This window comes from Abrus precatorius, unplaced genomic scaffold, assembly GCF_003935025.1.
Source record: "Abrus precatorius isolate BTA unplaced genomic scaffold, Abrus_2018 Scaffold9, whole genome shotgun sequence".
NCBI classification, from domain to species: Eukaryota; Viridiplantae; Streptophyta; class Magnoliopsida; order Fabales; family Fabaceae; genus Abrus; species Abrus precatorius.
The window spans coordinates 13,474,988-13,493,514 of NW_020874439.1; the positions used below are offsets into that span (position 1 = coordinate 13,474,988).

General features: G+C 33.6%; 2 protein-coding genes across 4 annotated transcripts; one reads left to right on the forward strand and one right to left on the reverse strand.

Moving 5' to 3' along the window:
• Positions 1 to 1,468: 1,468 nt before the first annotated feature.
• On the reverse strand, positions 1,469 to 13,400 carry LOC113849421 (DEAD-box ATP-dependent RNA helicase 39). Of its 3 annotated transcripts, none has more exons than XM_027479325.1 (9): positions 12,773 to 13,400; positions 11,995 to 12,090; positions 11,724 to 11,912; positions 11,493 to 11,633; positions 8,830 to 8,970; positions 7,755 to 7,897; positions 3,675 to 3,804; positions 3,503 to 3,551; positions 1,469 to 3,016 (listed from the first exon to the last, which is right to left on the reverse strand). In XM_027479325.1, exons 1-9 carry the CDS (start codon positions 13,289 to 13,291, stop codon positions 2,586 to 2,588), a joined length of 1,839 nt encoding a protein of 612 aa, XP_027335126.1. In that variant the 5' UTR covers positions 13,292 to 13,400; the 3' UTR covers positions 1,469 to 2,585. The 3 variants fall into 3 exon arrangements, with proteins under 3 accessions (XP_027335126.1, XP_027335127.1, XP_027335128.1); XM_027479326.1 differs by having other exon boundaries at positions 2,463 to 3,016; positions 11,748 to 11,912; XM_027479327.1 differs by having other exon boundaries at positions 2,551 to 2,917.
• Positions 1,711 to 2,189, forward strand: LOC113849423. Its single transcript, XM_027479328.1, has one exon. The coding sequence runs from the start codon at positions 1,746 to 1,748 to the stop codon at positions 2,166 to 2,168; it is 423 nt and encodes a 140-aa protein (XP_027335129.1). The 5' UTR covers positions 1,711 to 1,745; the 3' UTR covers positions 2,169 to 2,189.
• Positions 13,401 to 18,527: the final 5,127 nt, after the last annotated feature.

Genomic DNA, 18,527 nt, shown 5'->3' on the forward strand with positions numbered 1-18,527 from the left:
CTCATTTAGTTTTTCATTTAATTTTGAACGACTTGGTTTGGTGGAAATGAATACTACATAAAGCAAGAAGCACTATTATAGTAAAAAGTGACCAATCCAAAGCAGCTGTTTATAATTCCCAAACGTACGCTAAGATTAAAGCCCCGTGTTCTGCTGCATGTTAAACTGGATAAGTGAAGATTAATCCCTTGTAACTTGACCACCAGGTTTCTCCTCCTATTAGCTCTACATTGTTACTATTTTGGATTCCATTCAAGAATCTATGGTGATTTGACTCATGTTTTTACAGAAGTTACAATTTATGTAGGTTAAAACAATCGTAACATACCCGAAAGAAAGAAAATAGTAAGCAATTAAAAATAAAAAAAAATTATTAAAAAATAAAATATTTATTATGTTAAAGATATTGAATATATTTAAAGTTTTTTTTAAATAAAATCTTTTATTATTAGTTACATAAATTCAACTATCTAAAGATTAAAGATAACAAAATTGGTACGTAGGTTCTACAGACAAATTGAAATAAATAAAATCAAGTTCCGAGGATAAGGACAACTTTTTGAAAGAACGGTCATTGCATCACAATTCTATAAGTTAAAAATAAGAATACTATATTCTCAAAGTGTGAGATAGATTTCGGAAAGAGAAACATCGGGAGTAGAAAATAATAATAAATGATGTGATAAATAAATAAATATACATATATATATATATATTATTTCTTGATAATAATAGAATCAAGAAACAAGAAAATACAAAATTTAGATTGATTTTGAACTAAACCAAGTTAATTAGGGAAAATTTGTGCCGGCTTGCATTTGCTTAAACATGATTTGTACTTGACATTTTTTACGATGGAACTCTAATTTTGACCCAAGAGTCAACCAAGTATTCTGCTACTTAATCCATAATTAATTTAGATAATTAAAGCGAAAGAAATAATAATCTATATTTATTAAAAAAAATTATGAGGCAATTTGAGTGAAAATAGTATAAATTCAGGAATACGAAGGAATAAATTTAGATGAGGAATGAATCAAAGCGTAACGCATAATTGAATTAGTAGAATCTGCAGAAAACTACAATAGGTTTAATTTCTGAAATAATTAAGGGATTGGAGCATAATATGTTTTATAGTTTTGAATTTTAGGAAATTAAATTGTGATATATTGGATTATAATATATTTTTATATATAAGTTATAGCATTTGAGCAGTCATATATATGAATATGTAAAATATTACTTTCATTGAATATGGAGTGAGCCACACTTTTGGTGAAGATATGATAACAAGCTAGTTTCTAAACTCGAGTATCAAGTTACCGAACTTACTAACTAACCAAACTTAATCAACCTTCATCGTAGTTGGTAAATGACGTATATTGGACTGTTCTATACCTAAAAGTACATATTGTAAATATAATACTAAGATATTTGTCACCATCAAAATTTGTTCTCCTAACTACTTCAAATGATTTAGTGATTCATGAATTTATATTTTGAAAATTTGGGCCTTTAACATGTTTCATTTCGGGTGGAAGATTTTTAATTCTTTGTAGAGGATTAGCACCCAATATTTCACAGAAGAATATTTGAACTAAACCACTACACTCCCTACTTTCCTTTGGTCAAGGAATACCAAAACCAGCACGATCTGCAGCATAAAACGCCACAAGCAAGTGTTAACAAATCCTTAAAGACCATATACACTTTCTAGTTAAGAATTGCAAAGCATAACATTATATATGTATAATCATCATATATGTAAACACTTCAATTTTTCATATCCCATTTTCATATATCACTCTCCTATGGCTCGTCCACTTCTAGTGATCCACCCTCTACCAAGCACTTCACATATTGGCCTTGCAGTTATGACCCTAATGCTGTGTGCAATTGCACTGCTTATGTGTGCTTCTCATTCACGCAAATGGCGTCAGTGGGTCTCTTGCTATGATGCCTTTGGCGAAGAACCAGTAATTGAGCTCAACAATGAACCTGTGATTAGTGGCAGTGAACCACAAGAAGAGGCTTCACTTTGGCAGAAGAACATACTGATGGGTGGAAAGTGCCAGCTCCCTGATTTTTCCGGTGTCATCATATATGATTCCAATGGCAATATAGTAAATCCTGCTAAAAATTCTCGTTCATTACTAACCTGGAAATAAGGATTTTAAGAAACCCACAACCTTCATTTGCAGAAGCAGAATATAAAATTCCATCTTTACCCCTCTATTTCTAGATGGCCACGTAGAATCTCAGTTTCGGCAGCGAGAATAGGCCGTTGCATAAAACCACCAAACAAAACCAAAGCTATGCACTGTTAATATGTAAACTGTCCCTTTTGTATCCTTACATGAAACTCCTGTACTGTAACTATAATAAACTAGTGTCCTTTGATTTTGGAAACAAAAGCATGGATCTAAAGTTCGCGATTATCTTTTTCATCCTATCTTTTTCCTGTATAAATCAAGCAATGCCTTGAAAAACTGTAAATTATACCATTTCTACAGAAAAAATTTATTAATACAAAACTGAGCCATTTATTTCCCATACAGTATAATATGAATGACCCCCAATCCATATCACAAAGATGATGAATTCCTCCCCCTAAACCCCACAACACTGAGTTTAGAATTTGTAGATTTGGTGGCACTGACCCTTTTACTTGTTTGTTCGTTCTCCAAAGAATCTTTTCTCAAGCCACTTGCACCGGAAAATTTTACAGATTTTGAAACGCTAATCCCTTTTTTCATAGATTTTACAGAGGGTGATCCTTTACCAGGCTTCATACTTGACCCGTTTTTCCTTGAACCGCCAGCAGATTTGTTCTTTACTTGTGAAACTTTAACCATTTTTTTGTTCTTTCCCTTTGGCACAGTGATTTGGGTCCTTGCAACGTCCCTTCGGCCACTTTCTTTTGTGATAGCCTCCAAACTCTCATTCTTCCTTATTGCCTCCTCTATTTTGGTAGCCAAGACCAAGTCCTTTTTAGCAACCAAACTTGTTACCTTCCCTGTAAAGGTAGAGTATTTTAATTCTTCCTAATACAGCTACAAATTTCAAACAGTCAAAGCAGCAAAGACCAATATACAAAGCTAAGATGACTCAGTCTCAGACATGAGGCAGCAGCATGGATTTGGTTTAACAATAAATATCAGAGGAAACGTGTAGAACATAAATTGATAGACATAAAGATTTGTTTCTTTTCTTTTTTAGGACTTTGGTACATGATGAGATCTTTCATACTGCAGGTAGAAATGCCATATACAGATAATCATCAAAGACCAAGACTCAGCAATCCATTTTGTTATCTTTCAATTCATAAGAAATATAAAGGTCACCATAATTTGAGTAAAAGTTTGGTTGCAAAGTGTATATGCAAAAGAACATTGATTGAAGCTTCCACTTTTACAAAAATATAAAGAATAAAATCCAACTAAAACAAGAACAGGATTATCAATTTGGTTAAACTAACAAACAGAAAATAAGAATTTGTTACCTTTTGCACCCATACGAGCAGTTCTACCTGTGCGGTGAAGGTAGTCAATCTAAAATTGAAAGGGAAAGTAATGTTTAGTAACCAATTAATATCACAGAAGGACGGTAGAAAGAAGGAAGAGGTATTCTGTGACCCAATAGGTCAATAAATACATTAATAGTATGATGCTTACAGAGTTCAAAGGGAAGTCAAACATGACAACATGATCTACATCCAAGTCCAGACCCCTAGCAGCCAAATCCGTGCAAACCAATGTAGGACAATCATCACCATCACTCTTAAACTTTCTGAGGTTTTCAACCCTGGATTCAAAAGAAAAGAAACACAAATAAGTGGGCTCAACGAGGAACAGAGATTTGAACAGCACTGGGTTCAAATGGCATCATACCCTTGGAAGTTGCCATATGCAATTTTAATGTATACAATTCCATTTTCTTTCAGTGAGATCTCTATCATTTTTCTCCTTCTTCCTCCATTTTCTTTGTTCATTAATTCTTTACATGTGAAATAAGCTATTATTACCACAAACATCTGCCTGAGTGAACTTCACATGCTACTTTTTCAGGAACTAGTATTTACTCCTATGAGCAAGCATGAGATGTACTGTTAACAATAGCACCTAAACGTGTGTTTTAACTTTTAATAGTTACAGATAAGGAAGTCTCGGTCCACAGCAGTCAACAACAAATTAGCATGACTCCTCAATCCGGGTGTTTGAGAAGTCACAATTACACTAAAGTAGCGAGTTATTCAAGATGATTGATTATATATTACACCTTGGTGATACTTACATTGGGGAAAAAATAGTAGTATACAAAAAGGTGAGGGCAAGAATTACATGGTTAAGCTGTATTATAAAGCAAGTTAGACCGCATTCCTTATGGACAAACTTTTTGGTTTTTTCTTCCCATCTAATTATGTATTATATGTCTCACTCCACAAAATAGTAGTATACAAAAAGGTGAGGGCAAGAATTATATGGTTAAGCTGTATTATAAAGCAAGTTAGACTGCATTCCTTATGGACAAACTTTTTGCTTTTTTTCTTCCCATCTAATTATGTATTATATGTCTCACTCCACATACCTATCATTCACATACAAGGCATTGCCAAAGTAAATAGTTCGTGTATAGACACAATAAACTTCAGGTGGAATTCAAGCCATCATGGATCAGAATATGAATGAACAAGTATATTATTATTGAAAAACCCCAATCTGGATCCTGCCCCAATGTGGTGCAACACCAAGAATAGGAAGAATGTACAAAAAGAAAATGGATTTCCTGGATATTAAAGAGATCCAGGCCTCTCCCAAGTCCCTACTAGAGTTCTGAATTCCCTGCCCTCTCTTTCCCTCTATCATTTATACTGTCTCTTCTATTTACAATTTTGTAACTAACAGTCTCAGCCCAACAAACTAACCAACCAAAACCAACTCCAACAAACTAATTATTCTAAGGGTTGTCTATCAACACTCCCCCCCCCCCCCCCCTCTAAAGTTTCACCTTGTCCTGAAGGTGAAAGATTGGGTAGAACTCAAGTAGGTACCAGGGACTGCCAAATGAATGTCTGCCAGGGTCCCTTTGTTTAAAGAACAAGGATGATTGTGTTATGAACCTTCATGTAGGACCTAGTCACAGGGCTAGATGTGGAAAAACCCTTCTTGCGACCTATGGTGAATGGAATTTAGAGAATAGACTCAGTCCTTGACGGAGCCTCTTCGGAGGTAATTAATTCTGAATATATTTGCATGTCCTTTATTGAATATATAGTAAGTCTTTTTCTAGACTGTTAATACAATTGAAAGAAATCTAATTGATATGGTTCTGTTGCAATTAAAAAATGAAATAAATCCTAAGTCATGATAATAATATGATTGTATCTAATAAAAGGAAACAAATCTTAAAGGATGATCTTATCAATTAAAAGAAAAAAAATCCTAAATAAAGTAAGGAGATTTTGCAAATAAAGGAAACAAATATATCTACTGCTGTGGTGCTGCATCTGTTGCTGCTGTCTTCCTTTTTTTATATTGCTGACCCACAAATACATCCACATCATCTGTTGTCAATACCAAGTATCTCCTGCTTGGCCACAAACATAATAAGTCAATAGACCCACAACCACAACAATTATCAAAACTGTAGCTAAGACTCCCACAACAACCACAGTAAGCATATCATCCAAAGTCCAAATCTGTGCCTTCACCTTTTGATGTTCTTTTTTAATCTTTTGTACCAAACCTATGTTCTCTGAAATTTCTATTTGCTTTTCTAGTAAGAGAGGCAGGTTTGGTGTCAACAATTCCAGTTTGGCCTCTTTTTGCAGTGCAACCAGAACAGTTTCTTATCCATCACTGCATTTCAGGTTCTTGATTTTCAACTCTTTATTTTGATTTTTATCTTCTTTGCTCTCTTGACCGTCTTCTTTTCTGCTTTCCTGTACCCAAGATTCTTGTTCATCATCCCCAACAGATACAAATAAATCAAGATCATATTCAGGTTAGAACCTCTTAGAGTACTGCCTTGACAAAATCGCACCATGTTGCATCTTGATCATACTTGTTAATAGCGCGCTATCGCGCTAGAGCGGTGCGGCGCGGCCAAAACAGGGAGACATTCGCGTTGCAATCACGTGATTTGGGGGAAAGAAAGAAACTCTATTATATTTTTTTATAAAACGCAACATCTAGATTATTCGTTAAGGGTAGAAAGATCATTTGGGGAAAAGAAAGAAACCCATCTTCCCCATTGTCTCCTCTCTCTGTAAAAAGACCGAGCCTCTAAGTAGCGGTTTCTCCCATTCTCAGCGGCACACCCTCCTCTGTTTTGCCGGAGAAATCAGCTTGTCCAGAGGCTCACCTGCTCCATTTTGCCAGAGGAACAAGCTTTTTTGGCGTCCCCTCTCAGGCGTATCCTCTGTTTTTTTGTTCACTCACCGAAGAAATTAGTTTTTCTGGCATCTCTGTTTTTCTGTTCACCGGAAAATTCAGATTTTCTGGCATCTGTTCACTGATTTATCATATGAAAGCATTTTTGTTTAATATAACACTCATGTTGACATGTTTTACACAACTATATATGCATATTATAAAATAGCGGTCATCTAGCTTACGCTATAGCGTTTTAGGGGTCAGCCTCTATTTGCGGCTATCCGAGATTAACAACTATGATCTTGATCGCTTGCTTTCTAGCAGTCCCACCATGTTAGTACCTACCAACCTTCCATAGCAAACCAAGCCAATGATAACTTCTCTTCTAGTATTCCTTTCTCCTGAAAATACCGTCCTACATTGATCAGCCACCAATAAGCTTCCTTACCATCAAACTTTGGAATCATCTTCAAAATTAAATACCCACAGCTCCAAGATTGAAACTCTTATACCAGTTGATAGAAATGAGATCCAAATATGAATGAAACAGTGTATTATTATTGAAAAACCCCAATCATGATCCTGCCCCAATGTGGTGCAACACCAAGAATAGGAAGAATGTACAAAAAGAAAATGGATGCCCTGGATATTCAAGAGATCAAGGCCTCTCCCAAGTCCCTACTACAGTTCTGAATCCCCTGACCTCTCTCTTTCCCTCTATTATTTTATTATCTCTTCTATCCACAATTCTGTAACCAACTAACAAGTTCTCACTAAGTGTCCCCACCCAACAAACTAACTAATTATTCTACTAACTAACTACAAAGGGGTTATCTATCACCTCATTTCATCTGTCAACTTTCATAGCTGATAATAGATAGATAGGCAGGTATGGTATTTTCAATTTTCATAACTAAGACATTGCAACTACTAACAGGTAACTAACTACAAATTAACTAACATTAAGTAAGCAGTTACTTGCAGTGCTTCCAAAGTAGAGGGTATTGTTTTCAATAGTCATATGGGAAGTCAATGTTTCATAGCATATTTATTGAAAGTCTCACCAGTACAATATATTTTACTGTTTTCACTCAATCATCTCTTTTCCATGGATGTGACTACTCTAAAGTGAGCTGTATAAGGAGAGAAAGTAAGGGTGTATCCACCACTAATTAGAATTAAAGTACCTTGTAAACTTACTTCAAATCAATGGTGTATATACCATTATTACTTTATCATTTTCACTTTAAAGTTTAGAGCAGCCAAATCCCCTTTCCATCTAAACCCCAACAGTTACAATGTGGCTGTTTTCAGCTTAATCCTGTACCACAATGATATAAAGGGGGAGAAGTACATAAGAATCTTAAATTAGTACATTACCTTTGCTCTGCTGGTACCTCCCCATGGTAGTTCACAGTAGAAATATGATTTTCACCAAGAAAATGATCCACAGCACGACTGGAATCCAACGTATTGCAGAAAACCATCACCTTGTTCCCCTTTGCCAGGCTTGGCTCTAGTACCTGTCATACATGATCACAAAACACAGTGAAAACCCAGTGAATCAAGATAACATCCAAGCCAAGCAGTGCACTATTAGTGACGGCCACTCCGCACTGCGCTGGCATGATAGCACCGCTATAGCACACTATTAACAACTATGCCAAAAATTGCTTCGTTTTTAGGGTAGAAAAGAAAAGTTGGTATCTTTCATTATGGTGGTGCTATTGCACCACAAAAGGCTGTGTTTTGGGCCATGAATACAGCCATGATGACCGCAATAGCAAAAACGCTGTGCCATGCAGACCTATGGTGGCCAAGGATCAAGATTCTCTCCCGTAACATGACCTCATGTTCTGTGTTTTATCATTTTCGCTTAAGCAAAAATACAAAAATACAGGCACATAGGGTCATGTTCACGCCAAAAAATGAGAGAATCCCAATCCGGTGGCCAAAGGCCACTCTGCCACGCACTGCTGCTATCGCGCACTATTGACAACTATGAATAAGAATATACATTTACCTAATTACCATAGTTACAAATATAAAACCTTCCCTATTTACAACATTACTATTTCATGTTTCTCACAATAATTAATACTCTCATATATCATTAGAACTCACAGCACAACCATTCCCACTGTTTTCAAGGTATATATATCTGATAAGAAATTTATTAGAGCAAAATCCAAATGTGATAAAACAAGCATCATAAGAGAATGAAACACTAACATTCTTATTGTCAACATAGTACCCCACACCCTAAACACAAAACTACAACCTAGACATATCAGCTAAAATGAAAGGAAAGCAGCTTGAATGCAATTCAATCCCAGGATCAAAGAATCCGAATGATACTTCATGCCACTTAAGCTACCCCATACCCCAACACAACCCATAAATATGAACAATTGGTTTACATGTATAAGACCAACAGCAAAATACAAAAGTATACCTGAAGTAATGCTTCTAGCTTGTTCTCAGAACCTGAAAGTTTGATAAAATCATGACGAGCAGAAGAAATCTTTTTATGCAACGATGATGTGCGCAGATGTACAACGCCTTGAAACTCTTCATCAATCAGCTTTTGCACAGCCTGCAAGACTCAAAGAAGTCAACACTGTAGAAGTTCATCGAAAATTAATGATGAGAAGAAAATGTTTGTAATAGGGAATAGGGATTATCCAAATTCAGAAAAATGAGCAAAGATGACTGCACTATACAATCCAGATATCAGGTTACACTCAAGGCAATGGATTTGATAAGAAATGATATCACAGTCTTACATCCTCATCCTGATATTCCACACCCATATCAATCCTCCATATAAATCAAAAATTCAAAATTGACAATGCAACATAGTTTCAATAACAAATAATTTAATGTCCCAATACAAAAAATATGAAAAAAATTGCAAGCTGCAAGAAAATAAACGTGCATTTATTATCATCTTTAAGCAAATATTAAAGATGATAGAGTCAATAAATAATCAATTGCTTAAGGAGAAAAGATAGAACAGTATCCAACAAGATCAATTTTATAGATTATACATGAATGCAAATCAATTTGATGGGATGCTCTATTCAAGATAAATGTTAATTCAGATATTTTCAAGTATATTATGGATTTATGACAGTAGAAATTTCAGAAGTGTTTAGAATATTTGGAACTAATTCAGATGTAGAAGCCACACAAAGCTTATGGAATCTGACTGTTCCAACACATCTACGTTAACAGAACTCAAATATTTTGAAACCAAGCCAACTAGCAAGCACTAATAAAGATACCACAGTATACCCCCAAAATGTTTTCAATATTCAGAATGTAGCAAGGAAGAAAAACAAAATACAAATGTTAATATCATATTCTGAACAATCAATAATATATCTGGAATTAAAATTATGTTGTCTATTTAAGTTATAAATAATTAGATCCATTATGTCAGCTATATTAAGCAAATGAAAGCATGTCATCCCCACAGAGAGGACGGACAAAATAGTCTTGTCTTGTTATCTAAAAGGACTTAAATATTTCTATCTCAAAAACAATAGACAATATAATTACTATAGTATGACTATGAACCTTTAAAAAGGATGCTCACATCAAAATTTTCATATGAATGTGCAGCATTTATTTTGCATTTATAGGTAAATTTTCAGAGTCTGGTGAAAACAAACAACTGAAAAAACGAGCGAGATTGTGTTCTACAAGTATTTGAAATCAATCATGGGGCCTTTGCTACAGTAGGTTGTTTTATATGTTTTGCATGCTAAAGGAATACATAAAAGAAAGGTCATATTAGCAAATTTGTCCTCTAACTTAAGGTCAAATTTGATTTCGTCCTTTAACTTTATTTTGATTCATTTTGGCCCTCTAACTTTTAAAAATGTTTCAAATAAAAATGTTAATTTTGTTAGTATTTTTTGTCTTTTTCTGCCACATGCACTGTTCATTATCTTCTTCCTTGGGCCTCCAAGCACTATTCATTATCTTCTTCCTCAAATCTCCTATGTCAGCTTTCTCCTCCACTTCTTCCTACCCTTCATCTTCCTCTTCAAATCTCTCTTCGTCTCCTCCTCTTTATTTATTCTTCCTCTTCAAAACATCACTGCATCACCCTTTGTCACTATGGTTTGTAACAGCTGAGTACAACTTCCATGCTACCCATCTCAGATCATTCTCAAGCAATTGTCCTGATTCCAAAGTACTCTTGGGATAAAGTCAATTCCATTCTTGTTCAATTGTTTGTGGCCAACTTGCACCTTGTTCTCTCTCAGCTTGGGTGCTTCAAATATGCTAATAAACTCGTCATGATGTTTAAAGGGAAGATTTATTAATGGATTGCAACCATAACCATCTAGAAACCAACATTTGAGGATGGGTTGGTGTGAAATTGGAACATCATGTTCATGCCTTTTAACTTGGGCATTAAAGATCTCAGACCATGAAGTAAAGAAATTCCAAAATTCAATGCCATAAGAAATAGCATGGTTCATGGAACAACCTATGAAAACACCATCCAATAGTTCAATAACTTGGATGGAGAAGGGTATGGTGTGACCATCAGGTTAATTGCTTTGTGGTGATCAAAGACGGATTGAACAATGGGTGGGACATCGAAAAGGGAGAGGATGTCAAAAATGGTCAAATCTAAAGTAGCATAGATGAATTTGGCTCCATAACTATTGGTACAATCAATGAAGAGGAAGATGTGGGAAGAAAGCTGAAATCAGAGCTTTGAGGAAGACAATGAGCAGTGCACAGAGGTCTAAGGAAGAATACGATGAACAATGCACAAACAGTATACGTGGTAGAAAAAGATAAAAACTATTAATGGGGTTAACGTTTTTATTGAAAAATGACTTATTTGAAACATTTTTAAATGTAAAAAAACCAAAATGAATCAAAATAAAATTAGTGGATGAAATCAAATTTGACCCCTAAGTTAGAGGATTAAAATACTAACTTAGCCTAACAAATTATAATCATGATCTCATTTTATTATAAGTAGCAGAAAAAAAGAAAAAAATACTAAAATCATTTAGGGAATAATCTTCTAAACCATCAATATTTACTTTGCAATTGCATGTAGCCAACTAGATTACAGTGCATACAAACCTTTGTCATAGTTGCAGTAACCAAGACAGTCTGAAAACCTAGGCCATCAGATTTTGAAGCGCGATTTTTTAATGGGCCCAGAAATTTGCGTATATCAGGACCAAATCCCCGATCAAACATTGTGTCTGCTTCATCCAATACCTGCAAAACAAACACCATCTACAGTGAGCAGAACTTGCAAATCATTAATGCCTAATACCTGTTCAAAATTATCAATTGTGAGATACTCACTAAGTATTTGATGTCACCATATACCATATTGCCATCTTCAATATGTTGAAGAATCCTGCCAGGGGTACCAACTACCATATCGATGGGGTTATTAAGTGAATCCTCTTGAGGCCTAAGCCGGCCACCACCACTTACCATGGTACACCTGAATCGTGCATGATGACTTATCGATTTTGCTACTCGAAAAACCTACAAAGCCCATTTCATATTAATATGGGTAATCCAACGTATATGAAGTGAACTATATAACGTAAGTGAAATGCATAAACACCTGCTCAGACAACTCCCTTGTTGGACAAAGCACAACAGCTCGGGGACGTCGGGGCTTCAACAGTATTCCATTCATTTGTTCATCCCGTCTCAGCAACTAAGGTATGCAACAAATTAACAGTGTCTCAGCTGTCTCAATAGATGGCTAGACAAGTAAGCTCAATAACAAAAGAAATGGAAGTAATGAAGGGAACTGGTTTTTCAAAAACAAGATAGACCAATCTGTAAAATGACATTTCAAACATTAAGCAATTAAATTTAACCACTTCCACGCATAATGGAAGCATGAAGTACCGCTCAAATACATTAAATGCAAAAATGTAAATCACTCTAATGTAAAAACACATGTACAGAAACTGCAAGTTCTTGTCTTGAAATTAACGCTGCTCTCACACCTAGAAAGTATTGATACAACATGCGAAACAAAAATAACGTAACAGACCACAAGAACATATACCCAATTTTAAAAATCATTACACAACCATAATACAACATACAAAATTATCACCCAACACAAATCTTAAACAAAAAAAAAAAAAAAAAGGAAACTATGTTTAAAAATTGAATACAAGTCACGGTATAAACACAATAAAATACTGTAAAAAATATCTAATTATCGTAATGCTCGCATATGTTTCGGCATAAAACTCTGAAAACAAAATTAAAAGAAAAAAAAGAAGTTATAAAATTTAGCTTGGGGTATTCGAAGTGCCCGAAATGGAAATGAATACACGGGTACGGTACGAAAATAATATTAAAAATGAACGCAGAAAAAGTACCTGAACAAGGGGAAGCAAGTAGGCGAGGGTTTTACCCGAGCCAGTATGAGACCCCAAAACCACACTATTTTCGTCCAACACAGCAGGGACACCAATACACTGTATCTCAGTGGGAACTTCAATACCCATTTCTCTAACAGCCCCCATAACCTCTTCACTCACTCCTAACTCCTCAAAACTCCCAACTAACTTCTTCTTCATAACCATCGTCTCATTATCTGCATCAGACGAAGAAACACCCTTTGCCTTCTTCTTCAGGGGCTTTTTGGGTTCCTCTGGGGCTTTGGCAGTGTCCTTGAGGTGTCTGATTCTGAGCCTCTCAAGGAGTATAGAGTGCTTCAATTGGGTAGGGTCTGTGGTTTCAGGTGCCGCGGTGACGGAGCAGAGAGGCCTGAAGCGTGGGAAAAGGCCGACGGGGTTGGAGACTGGGAAATGCCTCGCGAGGTGGGAGAGGCGTGTGAAGGAGGAAGAAGAGGAGAGCGAGAGAGTGAAGAGGGTTCTTCCTGTAGCTCCCGCCATTGATGGAGCTCTTGCTGTTGCGTTTCAGGGTTTTAGGTTCTGAGATGGCAGAGTGATCTAAGCGTATTATTGATATTTTGAAGGATAGATAGTTTCGAACCAAACAAAAGTTAGCACTACGATTACCTTCATGAGATATTTTAAATATTTTAAATTAAAATGCAGCTTGGCATTTCAAAATATATTTTTGTATTTTAAGAATTTAATGCTCAGTTGAACAATATTACGTTAAAATATAATTTTTTATTTTTGTAACTGTTGTTATTGAATTTAAATATATAAAAAATATTTTTTAAAAAATAGTTAAAATTGTTTTTTATTTATTTAAATTGTAGAATATATGAAGAAATAAAATATGGTAATAAAAGAAGGGTCAAGTTCCATTTACCTGCCTATGTATTAAGTTATATAAAATTTTAACTTTTTGAAAGTACAAAAATGATACCTATAATTATCAACATATATGAAGAAGTCCTTCCGTAATTTAGATGTCTAATTTTTTTCATTTTCTGAATAAATAATTCTATATTCTTTGTTTTTCTTTATCTTCTCCCTCACTAAAGCACAACCCAAAAATAACGATAAAAATATTCATATTTTAACTAATGCAACCCTTTAATGTTCATCATAATTGTCATACTTATCGTTGTGCTCGATTTCATGGGCTTCTTCTCCATCTATATCACCATGGTGCCAACTCTCCCTCTAACAACATTTATAACCTTGCTAGCGCAGAAAACATTCCGACAGGGGCGAGGGGTCTAAACACGATAGTGATTAAGACATTCTTCACTCTCAAATACTCAATGATGAAGATTCACAAGATTGGAAAGGGAACATTGCAGTGTGCAGTGTTCTCCTCCACGTGCTTCCATTATTTCACATTTTCTCTCTAAATAGTGTTTTGTTGTGCGCGCTATGAGCAGGGTGCATGGTTCTACTCATACATAAATTTGAGATTGGTGCATTGCTGGAACTGATGTAGCAGCATTGTGTGACGATGGCAATGGTAGTGTTGTTGCTCGTGCTGTTGTTGGCCATCAATCCCATATTAAAAGATCAAAGAAATTGGACAACTCAATAACGAATGGATTTCTTCGAATAATTTGGTAATTATAGGATGCTAGTGTTGCATAGTTTCAAAAGTTAAAATTTAAATTATTCATCACCAAATATACAGGGAGATAAAATGAACTTTTCCTTTAAAACAATAATACAATAAAAAGTGGTATTAACATAAATGAACTTCAAAGAAATCTTTGTTTAAAATTAAAATTTTAAATAAATCAAATTATCTTTAATATAATTGGAAAAATTATAGTATGCTGTGAAGAAAAAAAATATAGTGACTTTTAAATATTTGATAATAAAGATTTGATTACAATTATTTATGATAATACTTAAATTATATGTTGGTATTAAACTAGTTAATAGTTTCATCATGATAACTTAAACAAATATTACTAGTTATGAATTAGAGAAAGTATTCAAGTGCAACAATTATACGTAACCAAATTTATTTTAGGTTTTTTATTTTTGCATTAATTGCATGTTACATTTATTTATTTATGTATCATGTTGAAAAGTTGTTATGTTGGATATGTTAACCTATCAAATGATGATAATCTTAATTATAATTTGTTACATATATAGAAAATGAGTAATGATGAAGTTGAAGGTAAAATCTTGATAATAGTAAAAATGACATTGATATTAAGGATGACTTTAATTTGATTGTTAAATTAGTTAAAAATTAAGAATAAAAATAGTTTAGACCGTCCTACTGAAGTTTATGGTCTAATTTTTTTAAAGTTTAACTCAATTTAGCCTATTTAATTAATAAGTTTAACTTAGACTTTTTAATATGTTTAATTAATTAAATTGACTGCTTAAGCTTAAGAAAAAGTCTGTTAGACCTATTAGAATAGCCTATTTAAAATTCATAAAATTTATAATAATATACTAATAAAATATAAAAATTCAATTGGTTTTGTCACAATTATAATTTGACAAGAAAATCAAAGGTAATAATTTTTTAAAGTATTTTTAAAAAATATTTGTAATCACTATTTTTAAAGTAATTTTATTCTAATAATATTTTTCTTTATTTTGAAAGTTAATGAACAACATGAAGAGATCTCTTTAAAAATTTGATGACATATTTGTTGCTTCCCATTGACTATGAAAAAAATATTATTATTTGTGTATTTTAGATTTTTATTTTTTACATTTGTTAATTGTAAGTCTGAATCTTATTTAGTTATATTGTATTTGTTGATTTAATATGTAAGACTTTATGTTATTAGATTTACTTAATGATTTATAAATTGATGTTCATTTTATTGTATTTTTTGTATGTGTAGTAGTTTACTTATTTAAATTAAATATGTGGTTTAAAAGTTATAAATAAGAATATGTAATTTTATTATACATATTCAAGGTGTTGAATCATTTTTTTAATAGTTTATTTATATAAAAGCCTTATGACTTTTAAAAAGAAATACTTGTTTAGATGGTTTGATAGTCTATTCATAAGGATGCTTAATGACATATTAAATGTCTTAATACGAAGTAGACCATTAAAAAGGCTAACAGGTCAAATCAAGCTTTTAAAAAAGTTAGACTATGTGTAATAAAAAACCTATGACAGGTAATAGGTCAGGCTTAAACTTCAAAATTATTAAACAGGTCATGAAAACCCTAGCCTATATCCATCCCTATTGAGAAGACAAGTTCAAGTAATTTTGGTGGTTCAATTTCATCACCAAATTTAGTTATTGAATATTTTAGAATTCATTTTCATACTATAGATAGTAAAAATGAAATTTTCATATTACTACAAACTTATTAGAGGTAGTTAACAAAAATTCAAAGGGTATGCAATATTTACCAATAACATATTTAGTAAAGTGCATATATGGTAGGTTGGTTGAATACTTTATTCAATGTAGTGCATAAGCTACTAGTGAAAAAAAGGCATTTTACGTCAGATAAAAACAACTTTTTACATTGGCCAGAGAACCAATATAAATACAAGTGATATACTAAGTAAAGATAATTTACATTGGTTATCAGTAGAATGTAGATTTCCTACATCAATTATGCCAAAACCAATGTAAAAATTATATATATTCTACATTGGTTTGATGAATCCACATTTTATTGAATTTTTATTTGTCATTTTGATGGTTCTTAATAGAAAAGGTAAATTTAAGAAGTGTAAATAACATAAAAACATCATTTTGGTCAAATATCATAAGTTTCTTAATTCTTGGTTAATTTACATTGATTTACATAGATATAGTTTGCAATTTTGATCATTTGAATAATTGTGCATGAATTTCTAGACTTTTTCCATGGATTTTCAGCATTTGAGAAAGTTTGATATGAAAGTGATCACTTTGGATCCCATAGTGAACACTACAACAAGCTAAGTCTAGAAGGGCAAACTAAAGTGATCACTATGAACCCATAGTAACAATTACAGAGACTCAGTTTGAAGAAGTGTTGCGCATGCTTACTTTGGAACCATAGTAGACACTCTAGAGCAACCAAAGTTATCACTCTGATAGCAAAGTGACAACTCCAGAAAGGCCAAAAGCACAAGACTTGCACGTGGCTACTATAGGGTGAGAGTAACTACTATGAAGCACTGCGCGTTATCACTATGATACCAAAGTGATAACTCCAGAGAGGCCCAAATCATAGGACTTGCGCGTGGCTACTATGGAGCGATAGTGACTAGTGTGGAGCACAGCCCGTTATCACTATGAAACCATAGTAGTTACTATGGGCGAAAATTTCTGCACTATAAATAGAAATTGAGAAATTAGGGTAAAGAGTTTTTTTCATAACTTTAGATTCTTTTGCCACTTGTGGAGCATTTTGCAGAGCTCAGGATCCTTGAGTAACAGCCAAGGCCAATCTAGGGTTTGATTTATAATTTCTCTTCATTTTCCTTTAATTCTTACATTGATTATGTTGAATTTCGTTTGTTTTCATCTTGAATTTGTAAGACCCATCCTTATGGAAGGCTAAACTTTCTTGTAATTCTTAGTGAGTTCATGGATTCTTGAATTCCTGGGTATGAATGTCAATATAGTTCCCTTTCCTTCATGAATTTACATTTCCCAACTCTTTGAATTGAATTAATGGTTGAATTAGGGGGACATTGCTTAATTAACCCTAATTCGTTTTAATTTGCTTAATCCTAAGTTAATTTCTAAGGTTGCGTAATCTTGGAGAAAAGGGTTGGAGCCCATTGAATTGCTTAATTTCGTATGGAAATCTAAGGTTGATTTTCGCTTGTTAAATTAACCTAATTCTGGGAGGAGAGGAAGAATATTAAATCTTAAGAGGAATAGGGATAGAATTATATAAACAAACTAAGGATTGCACATTTTATTGATTGAACTCATTAATTTCATCACTTGCCTTTACATTAAAATTGGAATCACACAAAACCCCCTTTTAATTGCTTTCATAGTAAATGTCTACAACATGTTCAATGTATGTTACCAACCAAAGTCATTGGAGGCAACCTAGACTTGCACCCTAGACTATATAAAAAGTTTGCATATTTTGATGAGATTGGCGACAAATCTTTTTGCAAACAAAAAATCGTGTTCATCAAATTGGCGCCATTGTTGGGGACTTTGGTGTTAATTTTACATTGAACTTGTTAGTAACTCTGTTTTAGTGTTCTGTTTTTAATTTTTCTGCATTTTGTTCTGTTTTTACTGCATAATTCTACAGAATTTGAGCTTGTGTGTTGCATATTTTCGTGCCATAGTTGCAACCTCTTTCTGTTTTTGCTGTTTAGTGTTAATGCTTTATTTTACTACACTTAGATATTGGTTTTTCTGCATAATTGTCATCTAAATTTTTCTGCATTTTTGCTGTTTCATTTAGTTTACTTCTTTCCATTGTTCATAGTTAGTTTCAAGTGCATGACCAGATTGAATCCTGGCGACTTGTATCCACTTGATCCAGAGATTGACAAGACATTTCATAGTAGCATTAGTATACATAGGAATAGTTCTAAACATTTTGAGAAACCTTCATCTATCTATTAATCTCCTTATTCTTTAGAATCTGAAATTAAAAAAATAGCTGACAATGAAAGAACATTAAAGGAACTGGCTGCGCCGAATGTAACATATCAAACTTTATGCATACAGTATCCTGACATTGATACTCCTTTTATACTAAAGACTGGACTAATAGACTTGTTGCC